At 47.8% G+C, this 16,827-nt stretch overlaps 1 protein-coding gene across 1 annotated transcript; it reads right to left on the bottom strand.

The window, feature by feature from the left end:
• Positions 1 to 13,738: 13,738 nt before the first annotated feature.
• Positions 13,739 to 14,755, bottom strand: LOC135380149 (uncharacterized). The gene has a single exon (XM_064612495.1). The coding sequence runs from the start codon at positions 14,753 to 14,755 to the stop codon at positions 13,739 to 13,741; it is 1,017 nt and encodes a 338-aa protein (XP_064468565.1).
• Positions 14,756 to 16,827: the final 2,072 nt, after the last annotated feature.

The raw sequence follows: 16,827 nt of genomic DNA, 5'->3' as shown, positions 1-16,827 counted from the left end.
TACAGCAGTTACAAGGAACATGCATATTTGAAAGACAGACTCTGCTTTTCGTTTGTTCATCAGTCTTGCTCAAGAAATTCGCACAATGTCACGAAAGGAGTGCTCATCTATCGTTCCGCAAGACTCATTAAAAAGGACTAGTGTTGTGTTTCAACACAACATGTCAAGCTCATGAACCATTCCTCATCCTGAGAGCTATAAATCACCCTAAATACAGATGCTGAATTATTTTAAATGCGATAGACGAGCTGTGCGAAGAGGTACCTCCAGTTAGGATCTTGGGTACTTGAAGCCTGTGGCAGTTTCTGTGGGGAAGGCTTGCCAGATCCTGTTCACTGCACAGGATGGGATGACCATGCTCTTGTTTTTCCCAAGCTTGTGCAAAACTCACCTTGCAAACTGATGATACGTAGTGTATCTGTATCGTCTACACAGATGTACATAAAATATAGTTTAGGCAAATAGGTAACCGGTCACAGTACAGGGTGTGTGTCGTGGCATTTCCACGTGTACCTGAGAGCCACGGCAGTTTATCTGCACACACTCTGTATATTACTACACATGCTGTATTCTTTTAGAAACCAACTTCTCACTCACTTCTCACTTCTCATCACTTCTTCATTTATTGTTGTTGTTAGAAACCAACATTTTTTTCAACTTTTCGCTGAATCGAAAACAAGAACACTCAATATCGCTAAAAGCTAAGCACAGGGCGATACAGAAAAAGGTGACTCAAGACACAGCACACTGACAATTACACAGTTGCCTATATTGCTTTTCTCCAGTTCAGAGTTGTGTATTGTGTCGTCGTTTTATGTGCTGCGCCCTGTACTGGAGCTTTTACCGACTTTAATGCACGACCACATCAGTTTTGAGCGCCCAAATTTTAACATCGTTCGACAAGGACACATGTGACTGACTTGTGAATATGGTCGCTCATAGGTTCGCGCTGCCCACGGCGTTCAAAATATGCCACCTTCAGGCAGTCGTACTGAGGCATAGAAGTTGGAAATCTTCGTGGGTTGTAATGGACTCATACTGCAGTCTTTCGGAAGTGTTTTCGAGCTCCTTGCAGCACAAGCACTCGATCTCCTTCGGCATTATGACACACGAGCCGCACCGGCACCTTAAACAGCAAGAGCGCATTAAATATGAGGACACGTTTCAGAGAACGTTTACATCACGATCACTGTGTGGGTTAAAAAGCTCATCTCTTACCTGTCTGTCGACGACAGGCGACTGATGCTGGTTGGTTGGCTGGTTTTAAGGAACAAATAAAATGGAGATTTTGGCCTCACTAATGTGAGGCCCGCAACTCCGCATCACTTGCACAAGTTACTTTGATGGAAAACTCCTTGAATGGTGATGCCAATGAAGGTGAGCAGGAGGATGGCGATGATGACGCTGATGATGATGATTAGTGGTGGTGGTGATTCCGACAGAAAGAAAGTTCACACACACTGAGATGTCACAGAACGCGCACACACGCAACACGCAAACAGACCAATAGCAAAACCCACAAAACACACATAGGCTCAAAACTTGTTGTCTGCATCAATGTCTCGGAAAAATTTCACTATGGCGGAGAACGCCCGGTGTCTGACACTGTGACTCCAAGGCCCAAGTACTTTTGAAACGCTGAGCGGACGGCCGTCCAGTGCTGCCAGCTCCGACTGTAGAAGACTACGAGCTTCAGTGTATCGTACGCAGGACATCAAAATATGCTCTACATCTTCCACAACACCGCACATGGAGCAGTTTGGGGAGGCTGCTTTCCCGATCATGTGTAGCAAGCTACGGCTGTATGGGACCTTCAGACGAAACCGGTGGATTAGGGTCTCCATGGACCGAAGAAGCGAGGCTAGGACCACCAACGAAAAGTCTGGGTCTATGTTGGTCAGTGGCGGCCTTCCAGAATCACTGTTCCACAGGTCTCTGCTTAGTCTCTTCGTCAAAGTAGACAACATTAAGCGGGTGTCAGAGGGAGTAAAATAAGCTTACGAACCGGACCGGACTGATGTGCCCGGGAAGCCGCTGCATCCGCCGCATCACTCCCAGGTATGCAGGAATGGCCAGGGATCCACTGAAGGATGATGTCGTGTCCTTGTACTACACACGCGTTCTAAGTCTTAATGGCGTCGTGTACGATTGAAGCAAGACCTGCTGATCCGCCCGGTGATTGTAATGCTCGCATTCCCGTCTGTGAATCACTGTAAACAACCCATGATTTGGGGTCTTCATGTGCTTCTATAAATCGCATCGCCATGATCATCACATGGAGCTCTGCGGTCGTGGACAAAGTGCGACGAGACAATTGTGCGCAGCCTTCAATGCAGAGCTCAGGGACGACATATGCACACGTGGATTCTGACTCATTTGTAGACGCATCCGTGAAAATGCACACATTGTCCATTTGACTGTGCATTACCTGAAGAGTTTGCTGACGCACAACACTTGAAGGCACGAAATTTCTTCCCGCGAGACTCGGTACTTTCGCGAACACCCGAGGCTGTAGCAAAGTCCAGGGATGGCTGGAGTGCAATGACAAAGGCTTATGCCAGGGGACATAAGTGCTGTACGGCATAATAGCTTGATGGAACATCGAAAAACTGTGTCGAAATAGCTCTTGGGAGAGGATGTCGGCGAATTCTCGTTGTTCGACGAACGTAATGGCGAAGCGATTCTATCATCCGTAGCACAGGAAGTGGGGGCTGTCTCGCGTCGGCTACAACAGCCCATTGGACGCTGCTCTGGGAACTCCAATGCAGATCTTGATGCTCTTAGCCAACGCACGTTCTAGAATCATTTCCGACGACGGCGCTAGATCATGAAGAACTGGGAGGTGGAACGTGAGGGGAGACCGTGCCATGCAGTATGTAAGGTAAGCATTGATGTACATGGTGATCCCCATCGACAACCTGCCAAAAATCGTAAGATATTGGTACGAGCAGGCAACTTGGTCTTGAGGCTTAGGACTTCAGGTCTCCATGAGAGCGAACGATCCACGATGACTCCAAGGAACCGGTGATGCGTAACTCGGGACACATCATGTCCATTTACCTCCAGCTGTAACCTCGGCAACCGTTTCCGCGTGAACGGAAGGGAGACTGTCTTTACCGGAGAGACGTTCATCCCCCGCTGTGTGAGGGACCTCATCACATGGTCAAGGGAGCCCCGCAGCCGGGTCTGCAGTGCCAGCCATTGCTTCCCTGAAGTCCAAAGGCAGATATCATCCGCATAGAAACTGATTGGATTGGATTGGATTGGATTGGAAAAGAAAGAAAAATATGGAGAGGTTAGTCCCGACCCAGTCAGAACTGGCTACTCCAAAACGCGTTTGTTGGTAAACAAAAAGAAAGAAAAAGGTCAGCTACGAAAAATAGGACAAACAAACAAACAACCAAGCAGGATAAAGCATAAAGGAAGACGGGGGAAAGGAAAGGGGGAGACGTTCGACGCCGAGAATCACTCACTGCACAATGTCAGATATAGTGCGAACACAGTGTCACCGAAGTTTTCACAGAGTGTCCAGCAAGTCCGAAGCGATAAGAAAGTCCACAAGAGCGCGCAATGCTGGCACCTGGTGTTGGGCGGGCCAGCAGCATAGAAACTGATTTTTACTCCCCCTGGCAGCAACTGTGGCGGAAACGAGAATACTACATTGAAGAGCAACGGGCTAAGAACACCACCTTGAGGCACTCCCGTTTACTGTGCATGATAGTGGCTGTCATGATAGTTGCCTGTGCGCATGAACACCTTGCGATCCTGCAGATATGCCGCAATCCAACGAAATGAACGACCAGTTAAACCCAGCTTATACAACGAGTGTAGCACATGCACGTGTATGACACTGTCATAGGCACTCTTAACATCAAGGAAAACGGCCACCGTTAGGCGTCCGTTAGCCTATTCTACTTGAATACTTGTAACTAGGTCGAGTATGCACTCCATTGCGCAGCGGGGCTTCCGGAACCCTGCCATACAGTCCGGAAGGAACCTGTTTGACTCCAGGTACCATTCGACCCTGTTGAGAATTAAACGCTCCATTATCTTGCACAGGCAGCTCGTCAGACTGACGGGGCGGAAGGAACCCAGCTCTCGTGGAGACTTGCCTGGTTTTAAAACTGGAATGATCTGCGACGTCTTCCAGGATTCGGGGAGGACACCTTCACGCCAGCTCTTGTTGATCAATTCTATCAACAAGTTCAACGCCAGGGGGCCAAAGCTGGAAATCCCCGTGTAGATAATCCCATCCGGGCCCGGTGCAGAGCGTATCCTACACGAACGGATGCTTCCAACTCCCATCGCGTAAAGTCTGTGTCCACTGGACCATTGCCGCTTCCATGAGCTGCAGCACTTAACACTCGACGTGCTTGACCACTGATTCCACGCAGACATTGCTAGACGATGCGGCAGGTGGGCTGAGAACTAACTGACATAACTGGTCCGCCAGAGGTCGTTCATGCAATCCGCTCTGCAGGGCGAGAGACTGAAAAGGGTTCACTTGAGTAACAGGGGTGCCTATACTCTTGGTAATCTGCCAAATCCGTGTAGCCGGTGTGGAGGGAGTTAGTGACGCACATAAGCTCCTCCACGATTGACGAGCTAGCCGCGCCAGATGACATCGGATGATCCCACGAAGTCTGCAGGCTTCTTTGTAGTGGACGTACTCCCATGTTCTGCAGAACATTCTTTGTGCTCGCCGACGGATGGAGCGAAGTCTCTCGAATTCAATGTCCACAGGACTACATCGCGAAGGTGCAGTCTTTGCAGTTGGCTATTCTAGTGCTGAGCTCGTCAAATGAGGTGACACTGTGCACCTTTGCCTCCATCCCATTTTTGAACTGACACCAATCAGTAACGTTAACCTTGCGCTTTAGCATTTGTCCCTGAGGGAGAGAAATTTGCACAGGGACATGGTCACTTCCCATAGCATCGTAGCTCACCATCCAGGATATTGGACGAGGAAAACTGCGCGAGCATAATGAAATGTCCAAACAGCTGCTATATGTCGGCCCGCGAAAGAATGTCGGAGATCCATCATTGAGCACGGTGATGTCCATATCTTCTACTATACCGGCCTCGGTGGCTCAGTCGGTAGCGTGTTCGCCTTCTGATTCCGAGATCGCGGGTTCGAACCCGGCCGAGGACGCCAGCAACTTGGTGGCAGGGTACAAGTTGCTTAGACACGCCGTCTTCCGCGAGGGACGTTAAATACGGGGTGCCGTGTGGTGAGCTTTCATCGCACGTTAAAGAACCCTCAGGTGGGCAAAAGCAATCCACAGACCGACCGCTGTGGCGTCGCTCATGATCTCAGTTGTCTCGCGACGTAAACACCCAATTATTAATTAATTAATCTTCTACTATCTTTTCTAACAACCTTCCGCGTCCGTTGGTATGCTCACTTCCCGTTAGTCCGCTATGCCCATTGAAATCTCCGCAGACAACGTACGGCTGGTAGCGATGCAAACAAGTCCAGGAATTGTTGCTCAGTGATTGAAACACAGGGCTCAGCGTAGCAGCTTACCACAGTTATCTTCCGGGATCCCAGAAGAACAGAGCATACGACGTACTCAAACTGATCATTCGAAGACGTTTCGATGAGGTCATGCGCAATATTCCTCCGTATGCAAAGCATCGCGCGGCCGCTGCCCCTGGGGCGTTGAGAGTGATAAATAACATAGTTCGAGATACGCACAGTGCCAGGCACTCGTGGTTCGTTCAACGCTACAACCGGAAAGGCATGACGATGCACAAAATTTCTGAAATCTGCTAGCTTAGAGCAAAGCCCATTGTAGTTTCACTGAAGAATTGTAGTTTGAGGACACTTATTTGCCATTACCATTATAAAGTACAGCAGCAGTGTCAACACGTGTAAGCAGTGGCTCAAATGCCAAAAGCGCCTGAACTTCAGGTAAATTTCTCATGTGCGGCATTCCGCTGACTATTGCATGAAGGGCAGCAAAAAGCATGGGGACTATCATCTCCACAAGGCCTTTTCGTTGGTGTTGGCTGCTTGATGTTGCGTCGTTCGCTTTAGGTTTGTGCGGTGCAGTCCGCTGAGGACCCCGGGACACACTCTGATGTACGCTTCCACTGACTTGATCCGGGTTTTCCGGAGCCGCAGGGCGGGACATCTGCTTGGCTACACCTCTCCGCGACAGTGGTCTAGGAGCCGGTACTGCCTTGACCGCATCTGCATATGGTGCCGTTGGTCGTTGATGCTCTTGGTCGTTATGCACTGGTGAAGGATGCTTGACCTATGGTTTGACATAATCTGGATTAGGTCTCGCAGAAGATCTAACGCGTTCTCCCCCTTCAACAACCATGCGTTGATGGGCTGCTGCAGCAGACCTGGCCGCTTTACATTCCCTATAGCCTCACAAATTGTGTACAAGCACTTAACGGTGCACGATGATTTATTACTTATTTGTGAAGTACTGGATAGACGAAAGAAAGAGATAAACAGATGACACTGCAGTTAAACAAAACAAGCAAAGCGGACAGACGACACAATGACCCATTCCATTCAATTCCTCCCTGCCGTCATGTCGGCGTAATCGGAAACATTCTATGGAGCGGCGTCCATTTCACTAAATTGCTTCGAAGGGTCCTTGGTATCCCATTCGCAAGATGCACATGGAGTCGGAGTTGTGGTCCGCCTACGATTATCTAAAACTCTCTCAGTTTCAGTTTGAATATATATAAAAACGTGGAATATATTCAATTAATCACCTAACGAACTCTCTATTGAGGCATCTGCTGATCTCTTCCATGCACGCATACCTTTCCATATCCCACGGCGTGGAACAACTTTATTACAAGATGATCAATTGGGAGTTTCATCTCGAGGGGCGATACTCTACCCCACTGCTGGTGGTGATGCGGGAATGAAATAATGAGCCCCTTCACAATAAGGATCGGAGTCCTACGGTATCCAGAAAGGTGAAGAGAACTTTGAAGGTAGAGCGTTGGTGGGCTGGATGTGGCCAGGAACCAAGCAATTTTGTGTGAGAGAGGGGGCGAGAGTATAGCTCGTTAAGGGATCCGGAGAGTAAGGTTCGGAAAGGCTGGTAGTGTGGGCAATGGAGAAGAATGTGCTCTATCTTTTACAGCACCGCAGTGACAGCATTGGGGAGAGTCAACTTGTCTCAAGCGGTAACGCCACTACGCTGTAAAAGCCACAACGAGGCGCATTCGATGGACTAATGCGGCGTTTTGACGAGAGGTATGTCGAGGCATGCGGAAGGTGAGCGCTGGATCATCTCTGCTCAGCATCACTGTGGGGAGAATGTCAGCAGTCCATTGGCGGGTAACCAGGGGAGGCTCGAGGCGTCGAAGTACGGAACTACGATCTCCTCTCAGCAGCGGAATACGTCCGTCTCCGAGACGAGAGAGCTGCTTGTGCGGCGCTGTCGGCCTGTTCATTCCCTGCGACACCGCATGGGCTGGAACCCATTGGACAACCAGCCTGTGCCCTGCTTCCTAGACAACGTTTAAAGCATTTAACGCATCCACCACCAACGGTGCGGATGAGCCTCGGACGCCAGGTCGTGCAGTCTCGAATTCTACGTACATATTTAATATGGTGGTGTAACTTGCATACCAGGTTTGGCCTACGACAGTTTACTATCGCAAACATCTTCGAGAGCTTGCTTGGTACACGTGTGACCACAGGGACACCAAATCTTTCTGTCTCTGGGTTGAGTTTATTAAATGCCATGGATCACTTGAGGCTCACTATCCGATCTGGTGGGAGCTAGTATTGCCCTGAAATCACGACGAACATTTTAATACAAGAGCAGCATTCCGGGACACCCCCTCTGAAACCCGGCTTGACCTGATACCAGAGGACTACGCAAGGAAGCTAAGGTTACAGGGTGGTGCGTGAGTACGTGAGAAGGAACAGATTTGGGCAGGGAAAGGAGGACATATTTGAGGCGAACAATTCCCTTTTCGCGCCCCGACCTGATAACAACACCGATAACACGCCCGGGAGCTTTCGCATAAGATAAAGAATAAGAGGTGATGTATAGCTGTGAGGACGAGCATGAGACTTTCCAGAAATCAGGAGATTGCCGGATGAAATTGGCAGGTTGGCGCCTGTGATAGCCTTCTGGACGACAAATTGACTAAACGCGAGTTCTAAGGGTGCAGCAAGGACAACAGCTACGGTCCGCAGACGATACACAGATTGAGTAATTTTATGATGATACCGTCAGTATCAAGTTGGTATCAAGAGTTATTACGAGCTAAAATAGAGGAAACTGACAATTTGGCGCCAGTGAGTGCCACTTGGGCAACGATTTGGCAAAATGTCTAAAGTATATAGATTGGGCTGGTTGGTGTAAATCTACAAGTGACCAAAGAACAAAAGCGAACCACAACAGAGCAACTTGTGTGTGATCTTGTCTCCTGTTTGTGCTTTCGTCGCTTGAAAATGAACGATTTGACCAAACGCTACTTCGCAGGCTGTAGCAAGGGAAACATGCATGGGCCGCGGACTCATAGCTATTAAGCATGCATATACAGACTACGTAATTAAATGATGACATCTTCGACATCACGTTTATATCCAGAGTTATTACTAAATGGAATGGAAGTTATGGACAATTTGGCGTCTGCGAGTGCTGTGGCGATGCGAGTGGTGGCGCCTGCGAGTGGCAATGATTTGATCAAACGCGACTTCGTTGGACCAGAGATTTTGGTGCAGAACTAAATACATTCAGAATCGAAGGCGTGTATATTCCCAAATCCCAGCAGTGGGTAGGAATACAGAAGTTCACCGACACACGTGGCGGTGAAGAAGTAGAGAGCACTGAGTGAATTTTATTTTAGTGTATTTACAATACTGTTTACCCATACTTGTAGGTATAGTCGCAGGTGGATAGGCCACACGGCAATTTACAACAACACAGGGACAGACAATTACAACAGATGTTGGAGTTTCTAACTTAAGGTCACATGTCAGATTTTGCCTTCCGCAGGTAGGGAAATTTGATTGGCTGAAGTGTGGGAAAGGAAAATCAGTGATGAAATGAAAATAACGTGAAAATGAGTTTTTTTCTTTCTTTTTTTTGCTGGGGGTTCATTTCGAAACGCGTTCGGTGGTGTGTTATCGCATCTCTGAATGACAACACACGTCTGCCGCCCCCGCCTGGAAAGGAAACATTTCCGTGACGTGATCCAGCGGGTGAAAGTATTTCTACCGAGGCGACATTCGTCCCTTACAACTACAAATGTAGGGTGCATCGCATGCACCGTACGGATCTTGTTGTATTCAGTTCTTTTTTTTTTTATTGCGTGTTATCGCCGAGAAGTAACTGCGGCTATGAGCGGCGTACAGACGTCGACAGATGTCTGTTGTATTCAGTAGTATAGTTATGTGGGGAAAATGTAAGGTGCTCCAAAAATAAATTGCATAACAACCAGCGTGTTTAGATCAGCGTGAAACGAAATAACGCGGTTTGATGGTGCGACCCGTTCCTTCAATCCCAGCCTATAGCTTACAACTTGATCTCCAATGTTTATTGTAGATTTCTAATAACCAGTTGTATGGATCCATGGTATGAAGACTGGCATGGGGATTGAGTATAGCCTGTATAGGGCAGTAGAAACTGGAACAGGGTAGAATATCGCCGTTGGCGATTAGACACCCCAACGTCAAAAATAAAGTTCTTCATTAGCAGATTTGGAGATAGCGCAAAACAAGTGCTACGCGCCTTCGAGTACCTTATTTATTGCTTGCTTAAGATGAAGCAATGCTTAGATCAGGATAATCAGGGCTCTCACACGCTGGCCGCATGTGCATGGCTTGCAGTCACCTATTCTGTGCCCTAAAGCTGCGCCCCCCCCCCCACAATAATGAAGAATTTGGAATGAAAACAGGTTTACAGGCATTGTTTTTACCCTTGCTCGATGTAGTGCTGCTCCTGTCGACGTTAGGAAGTACATTCACATTTGAGCAGTTCTTGTGACTCATGAACCTCAACAAGAGGTTATAGCGATCTGGTCTGAACGTGCATTTTGATATATAACACTGTAACTAATATGATAATTAAGAACTAATAGTGGAGACAAGTGCACAGATTGGCGTCATCTTATTTATTACACTAAGTTTATGGGCTTGCAGCATAACAGCAGCCTCTCCGGATATCATGCGCGAAAAACTATACGGAGCACAGAGAGGCGCAGAGAAAAAAAGGCAAAAAATAGAGATGGAGTAGTTATGTACGAGGGTCAATGTGTAAAAATTTTTAATTATCTCTCTTTGCTCGATTTTTTTCTTTTTCACGTTGAAAATGCAAGCATAATCAACAATACAGTGTGTAAACCGACAATTTTAGTGCTTCTGAACGTTGGGATAATCGTCCGTGAAGAACTATGTACGAAGAACTTGAAACGCCTTGCAAATTTTCAGTGTCTCATTTCGAAAAAAAGCTCATTTGTTTCTGTTGGTGTGTCAAGTGAAGTTTTTCATTGATGAATTGTATATGGTGAATGCCTAATAACTATACCGCTCAGCTATTTACGCTAAGGTCCTTTCCAGGGGTTTCATTACCCCCACCCCCAGGGAGGTGTACACTCCCCCTGCATTTTTCCAACCACCCCCTGTAATTCATGAGATTTCCTGATACAGCTTGGCCACCAATGCATATACCCATAGTGAGTGAGTGATTGAGGTTTTTCTGGCGCATGAGCGACTAGGGCTATTATGCGCCAAGACAATGATAAAATGTTATCTATTTAAAAAAGGGAATTCAGTTAAAATTTAGTTTAAAGGTACTTGATGCAACCAACATCGTTTAAAAAATTGTATACACAATTAAAAGTAACCAGGGGCTCATCACCCAACAAAAGTGCTGGATGGAAGGGAATGTTATATTGGTAAAAGACGGGAAAGTGGCGGCGACGATGAGCTTCGTGTAGTGGGCACATTATCAGAATATGCAAAACAGAAAGCGGTTCCCTGCAAGGCACACACTGGGGTGGATCCTCCTCCCGTAAAAGGAATCCGTGTGTCAGGTAGGTGTGGCCAATACGTAACCGAGCTGACAGAATTTCGTGAAGCCGGTTACTGAAAGCATGTGTGGGCTTGCCTATGTCATGTTTGATTAGATTGAGTTTATTAGTGTTCTGTGTGTTCCATTGTTTTTGCCATTGCTCATTAATCGTCTTTCGTATGACTGAGCGCAAGTCTTCAGCTGCCACTTCTGTAAATGCGAGGTCGCCGGACAGTGCCTCGACAGCGGCCTTGTCGGCTTGCTCGTTGCCACGTATACCTACATGACTTGGCACCCAGCAGAGTGTTAGAGAGAAACCTTTGTTTGTAATTTGGCTGAATAAATGCTGGGCCTGTTGCACAAACGGGTTCTTTTGTTTCCGTAAGATACATATAGCTTGTAGACAGCTCAGGGAATCGGTGTACACGACTGACGTATCAATGTGAGAGTGTAACACATGATTAAAAGCAAGGATCACAGCGTATACCTCTGCACTGAAAATGGAAAAAGTGTTTGGCAGACGGCGAGACACAGCAGACGTGCCTGTGACCATTGCACATGAAACCTTTGAGCCAGTTTTAGAGCCATCCGTGTAAAGGGCGACATGGTCTCCAAAACTGTCCTTTAAGGATAAGAACTCCTGCTGGAACACAACTGTAGAAGTTTCTTGCTTTTTATATTTTAACGATGTGTTGTGTGTTGGTGATGGTTGCCATGGGGGAAGCCTCCCACCACCTGCTACTAAAGTCACCCTGCAGTGGTCAGCGAATGACGGAAATATAAATACGACGCAGGACTTCCCGGTCTGCACCCAAGACCTGTGCGACAAGATCTTGAGTATATTTAAGGCCTTCATTGACTTGACTCTGAGATTTTTTATGTGAGACACGAAATTGAGCTTTTGGTCAAAGATGACACCAAGGAATTTGTGTTCAGGCATGACAGTAATATCCTGGCCATTCATTCTGAGTGTGGGCTCAGGAAACGCACCCCTCACTCTTGAAAATGGAACACAAACAGTTTTCTCAGGGGAAAACTTGAAACCGTTTTTGGTGGACCAGTCTGAAAGTTTGTTTATGGTGAGCTGGAGCTGTCTCTCACACCTAGAAATGCCTGTGGAAGAACAGGATATTTGAATGTCATCCACATATAAGGAGTACGTGACTGACGGTGGAATTGCATGGACGACAGAGTTCAACTTTACAATAAAGAGTGTTACGCTTAGAACAGACCCCTGCGGGACTCCAGTCTCTTGTGTGAACAGGCGGGACTGTAAGTTCCCAGCTGCACCCTAAACGGTCTCCCCTGAAGAAAGTTTGCAACGCAACGGAAGAGTCGACCACGTATCCCAAAAGAGTGTAGGTCACGAAGGATGCCATACCGCCAGGCGGTATCGTACGCCTTTTCGAGGTCGAAAAAGATGGATACACAATGCTGCCGTCTGGCAAAGGCCTCCCTAATAACCGTCTCCAAACGCAATAGCTGGTCTGTTGTTCTAAAGCCACACTGATATCGGTCTAGGCATTCATTTTCTTCAAGGTAGTATATAGGTCTGCAGTTCACCATTCGTTCAAAAGTTTTTCCTAAGCAACTGGTAAGGGCAATAGGCCTGTAACTGCTTGGACTGGAAGGACTTTTCCCTGGTTTTAGCAGTGGGATGATGATCGCCTCCTTCCAGCTGGACGGGAGGCGGCCCTCATTCCAGACAAAGAAGCATAGAAGAGCTTCTAGCGATGAAGGTGTTAAATTCTGCAGCATAGAGTACGTGATGCGATCTGGCCCTGGAGCTGTCTGTTTTGAAACGCTCAGTGCTCTTAAAAGTTGTGTTATGTTAAAAGGCCTATTGTAAGCGTAGTTGTCGCCAATACCACATGACAGGGTGCACTTCCCGGCAGAATCCTTGATCTTCAAGAACTCCCTTGTGTAATGAGCAGAAGAGGAAACGTTTTGGAAGTGTTCACCTAAGGCGTCAGCCTGGTCTTCAATGCTCTGACATGTGCTTCCATTTATTTGCAGAAGTGGAACAGAGAAGCTAATGTCGCCTCTGATTTTTTACAATCTGTCCCATACAAACTTGGATGGAGTGCTACTATTTAAGGTGGATACGAAATTTTCCCAAGATTGCCGTTTCGCTTGTTGCCGTGTCCACCTTGCTTTCGCACGGGCTCTTTTAAAAGCGAGTAAGTTTGCTGGGGTTGGGTATCGTCGGAACTTACCCCATGCACGGTTCTGCTCCCGTCTGGTGTTCGCACAATCACTCGTCCACCAAGGCTTGCAGCGTCTAGGGAGACGACCTGATGATTGCGGAATGGATTTAGTGGCTCCGTTGATAATACTGTCTGTAATAATGTCATTTACTTCATTAATGCCTAGTCCATGAAGTGATTCTGCTGGCAGAATGGCTTCTTGTTCAAAGGAGCCCCAATCGGGGGGGGGGGGGATATGTTTATTGAGAAATGGCAAATTGTGTTTTCCAACGGGGTGGTCGGGTAGTGAGGGTAGCTGCCAGTTGATTGAGTTTTAATACATGAGGGAAGTGGTCGCTACTGTAAGGACTGTCGGCAACTGTCCATGAAGTGTCTTGGAGTACAGATGGACTACATAGTGAAATGTCAATGGCTGAGAAAGTCTGTGAAGCCGAATTGACATGTGTTGCACTCCCTGTGTTGAGAAGGCAGATTGGCAAAGATGTTAGCATTTTCTCTAACATCCTACCTCGTGTGTCAACTTTTGAGTCAGCTTTTCTTTCTCTGCTCTTTGCCCAAGGACGAAGTAGTACTTGGAAGACTCGATGACGACTTCTGCGATAAGCAGTCGTCGTCATCGACATCCATGTCTTGACTTGTACTTTGGGACGGGCCCTTGACAATCCCGTCCCAAACGGAGGGAGATGCAACAACCTCCTTTGAGGTTGTGGCGGCCTCTCCCTGGCTGATTGGCTGTGTGGCCACTAGAGGAAGCACCTCTGTGACCCTCTCTTTGAGTTGGGGAGTGTGGTGCGGAGGCCCGGAGGTCTGGGTCTCCACTGAAACTCTGAGTGGTGCCACTCCCCTGCGCACCACATCAGAGAAAGTTCCTTTCCTCTGGAACTGGAACTGGGCTCTCGCCGCTTGGTACGTGACGTTTTGTTCAATCTTTATTTTGAGAACCTGTTTCTCCTCCTGCCAGAAAGGACAGGATCTGGAGTACGCGGGGTGGCTACCTTCACAGTTGGTGCAACGGATATCATTTGAGCATGTCTCTGACGAGTGGTCTTTGCCAGCACACCTTGCACAGGCAGCCTGTCCACGGCACACCTGCGAACCGTGGAAAAACTTCCGACACTTGTAGCAGCGTCTTGGATTGGGGATATATGCCCTCATATGACAGTTTAGATAGCCAGCTTTGATTGTTGATGGAAGACTGTGGAGCTTGAAAGACAGGACTACATGTTTCGTGGAAACCTCTTTCCCATCTCTGCGCATCACGATTCGTTTTGCCGAGACTACACCCTCGTCAGCCAGCCCTTCCTCAAGTTCGGAGTCTGAGCACTCAAGTAGTTCACTCTCAGATATCACACCTATTACGATGTTCAAAGTGCGGTGAGAGCTTACGGTTACAGCTGTTTCTCCGATGTGGATGAGGGAATACAGTGCACTACTTTGTTTTCGGTTCTTCACTTGGACTTGAATGTCACCACAGCTCAGCTTCTTGGCGCTGTAGTTCTTGCCAACTACGCTTTCCAATGCTTTAGCAACTGCAAATGGTGACATTTTCGAAAGTGGTTTTGTTTCGTCTTTGGAGTGTACTACGAGAAACTTTGCATACCATGGTTCAGGTTCGGGTCTGTATAGGAACGTACTCTTATGCTCGGTGCGGAACCGTTTCAGGCTCCGATCATTGGGTAATAAGGAATTAGAAGCCATACATGGAATGGAACTATTCCGTGTAAAGGTCCTGCCGCCCACCACGGAGCCCAACCAGGGGACCGCGCTTAGCGCCGTAGCAGGTACGTTCACACTATACCCAAGTGCAGTTTCTGGAGGGTGAAAGACTGCCCAAGGTTGACCCTTGCCGCCAAAGAAGGTGAAAGAGGAAGGAGGAGTAGAAGAGAAGGCAGAAAGAAAAAGTAATGAAAAGGTGGATGGCGACTAGCTGAATAATCCTGGCCGGGCCCTTCCAGGACCACCCGACTATGGGAAGCAGGGGCCAAAGCGGTGTGTTGCTTTCCCGGAGGGGTCCCGAAGGGTCCTAAACAACCTCCAGGTCCACTCAACCGCCAGGATCCCCCTTTCCCCAGACACGGGAAAGCCACGCACAGCGATACGTGGGGGTCTCCCTCCTGCGGCGACCCAACCGTGAATGCAGGAGGGAGCTACTGCGGCTGCTGCCGGGCGATGGGGGCGCCAATTTCCCGACGCCGGACATATACCCATAGATATGTATCCATAAAGATATACCCCCCTATGGTTTGCTCCACTCGAAATCACGTAGACATCTTATAACGCCGGGTACCGCATCTTGGCTTCTATGCGCATTGATGATAGTGCCAGCCGCAAGAACAATGGCATAGAAGAAACTGTCGTTGCTCTTCGGTGCTGATACGAGTTGCGCAACGGACTAAAAGCTGTTACCTGCCGTTTGAATTCAGCATGAGAGAGCCGTGACGATATGGCAAGGAAAAAAAAAACTTGCCAAGATACGGGGCACAAAAGTGAACTTGCACGGCAAATCGCCGGCAGTCCGAACATTTACACGTCAGCAGACACCTACGAGCACTGGTGCTAAAGTCTGAGGAAAGACATTATAGATGCAAATACATATCTGTTACGAAGCCGTTTGAATTTCACTGTTCATGGCAATCAACCAATTTTTTTTCTCGAAGTGCAGCACGCATAGAGAACTCCATGATTCGTTTACACGTCTACCTGCAAGAAATGACCCACAGTCTCCTTCTCAAATATTGCATCACTTGCCAACTTCTTTGAGAAAAGTAAACAGTAACCTGTCTGCAACCCCGATGATGGCAGGGGCATCCAAGGAATACACCACAAAGAGTCACTGGTGTATTCTGCATAGAGAAGCCATTATCAACGACTAATACTAGGCCTTTATATTGGGATTCTAACAGTGGTGACCGCAAAATTTGGAAAAGGCGCCGGCAGAGCCCTTTAAAACGGGCGAAATCCTTTGTATCATGACGCCAAAGGTATATTCGAGACGCCTTATGCTATTGCCCTTCCCACTGGGATTGTAACGGAGGCGACCGCAAAATCCGTAAAAGACCGCAGCAGAGCTCTTTAGAACGGGCGAAACCTCTTTAATCATGGTTCCAAACAGATATTATCAACGGCTTATGATGCTCTTCTACTGGGATTGCAACAGAAGCGACCACAAAATTCGGAAAAGGCAGCAGCAGAGTCCTTTAAAATGTACGAAACTCCTTGTATCATGTTACCAAAGGCATATTCATGACGGCTTATGCTATGGCTTTCTACCGGGATTGCGCAAGAGGGGCCCACAAAATTCGGATACGGCGGCAGCAAGGCCTTTTAAAACGGCGACACTCCCTGTATCATGGAGCGAAAGAAAGTTATCAGTGGCTCGTGCAATGCTGTTCTGCTTGAGTTATAACACAGGCGATCGCTAAATTCGGAAAATGTGGCAGCAGAGCCCTCTTAAACGAGCAAAACCCCTTGTGTCATGCTGCCAAAGACTTATTATCAACAACTTATACTATGCCATTCTACCGAGATCATAACACAGGCGACCGCCAATATCGGAAAAGGATCCAGCATAGCCCTTCAAAACGGGCGACACCCCTTGTATCATGCTGCCAATGACA

The sequence above is a fragment of the Ornithodoros turicata genome, chromosome 1 (genome assembly GCF_037126465.1).
Source record: "Ornithodoros turicata isolate Travis chromosome 1, ASM3712646v1, whole genome shotgun sequence".
NCBI classification, from domain to species: Eukaryota; Metazoa; Arthropoda; class Arachnida; order Ixodida; family Argasidae; genus Ornithodoros; species Ornithodoros turicata.
The sequence above is the reverse complement of the archived record's forward strand: the minus strand, read 5'-3'. Positions and strand labels throughout refer to the sequence as shown.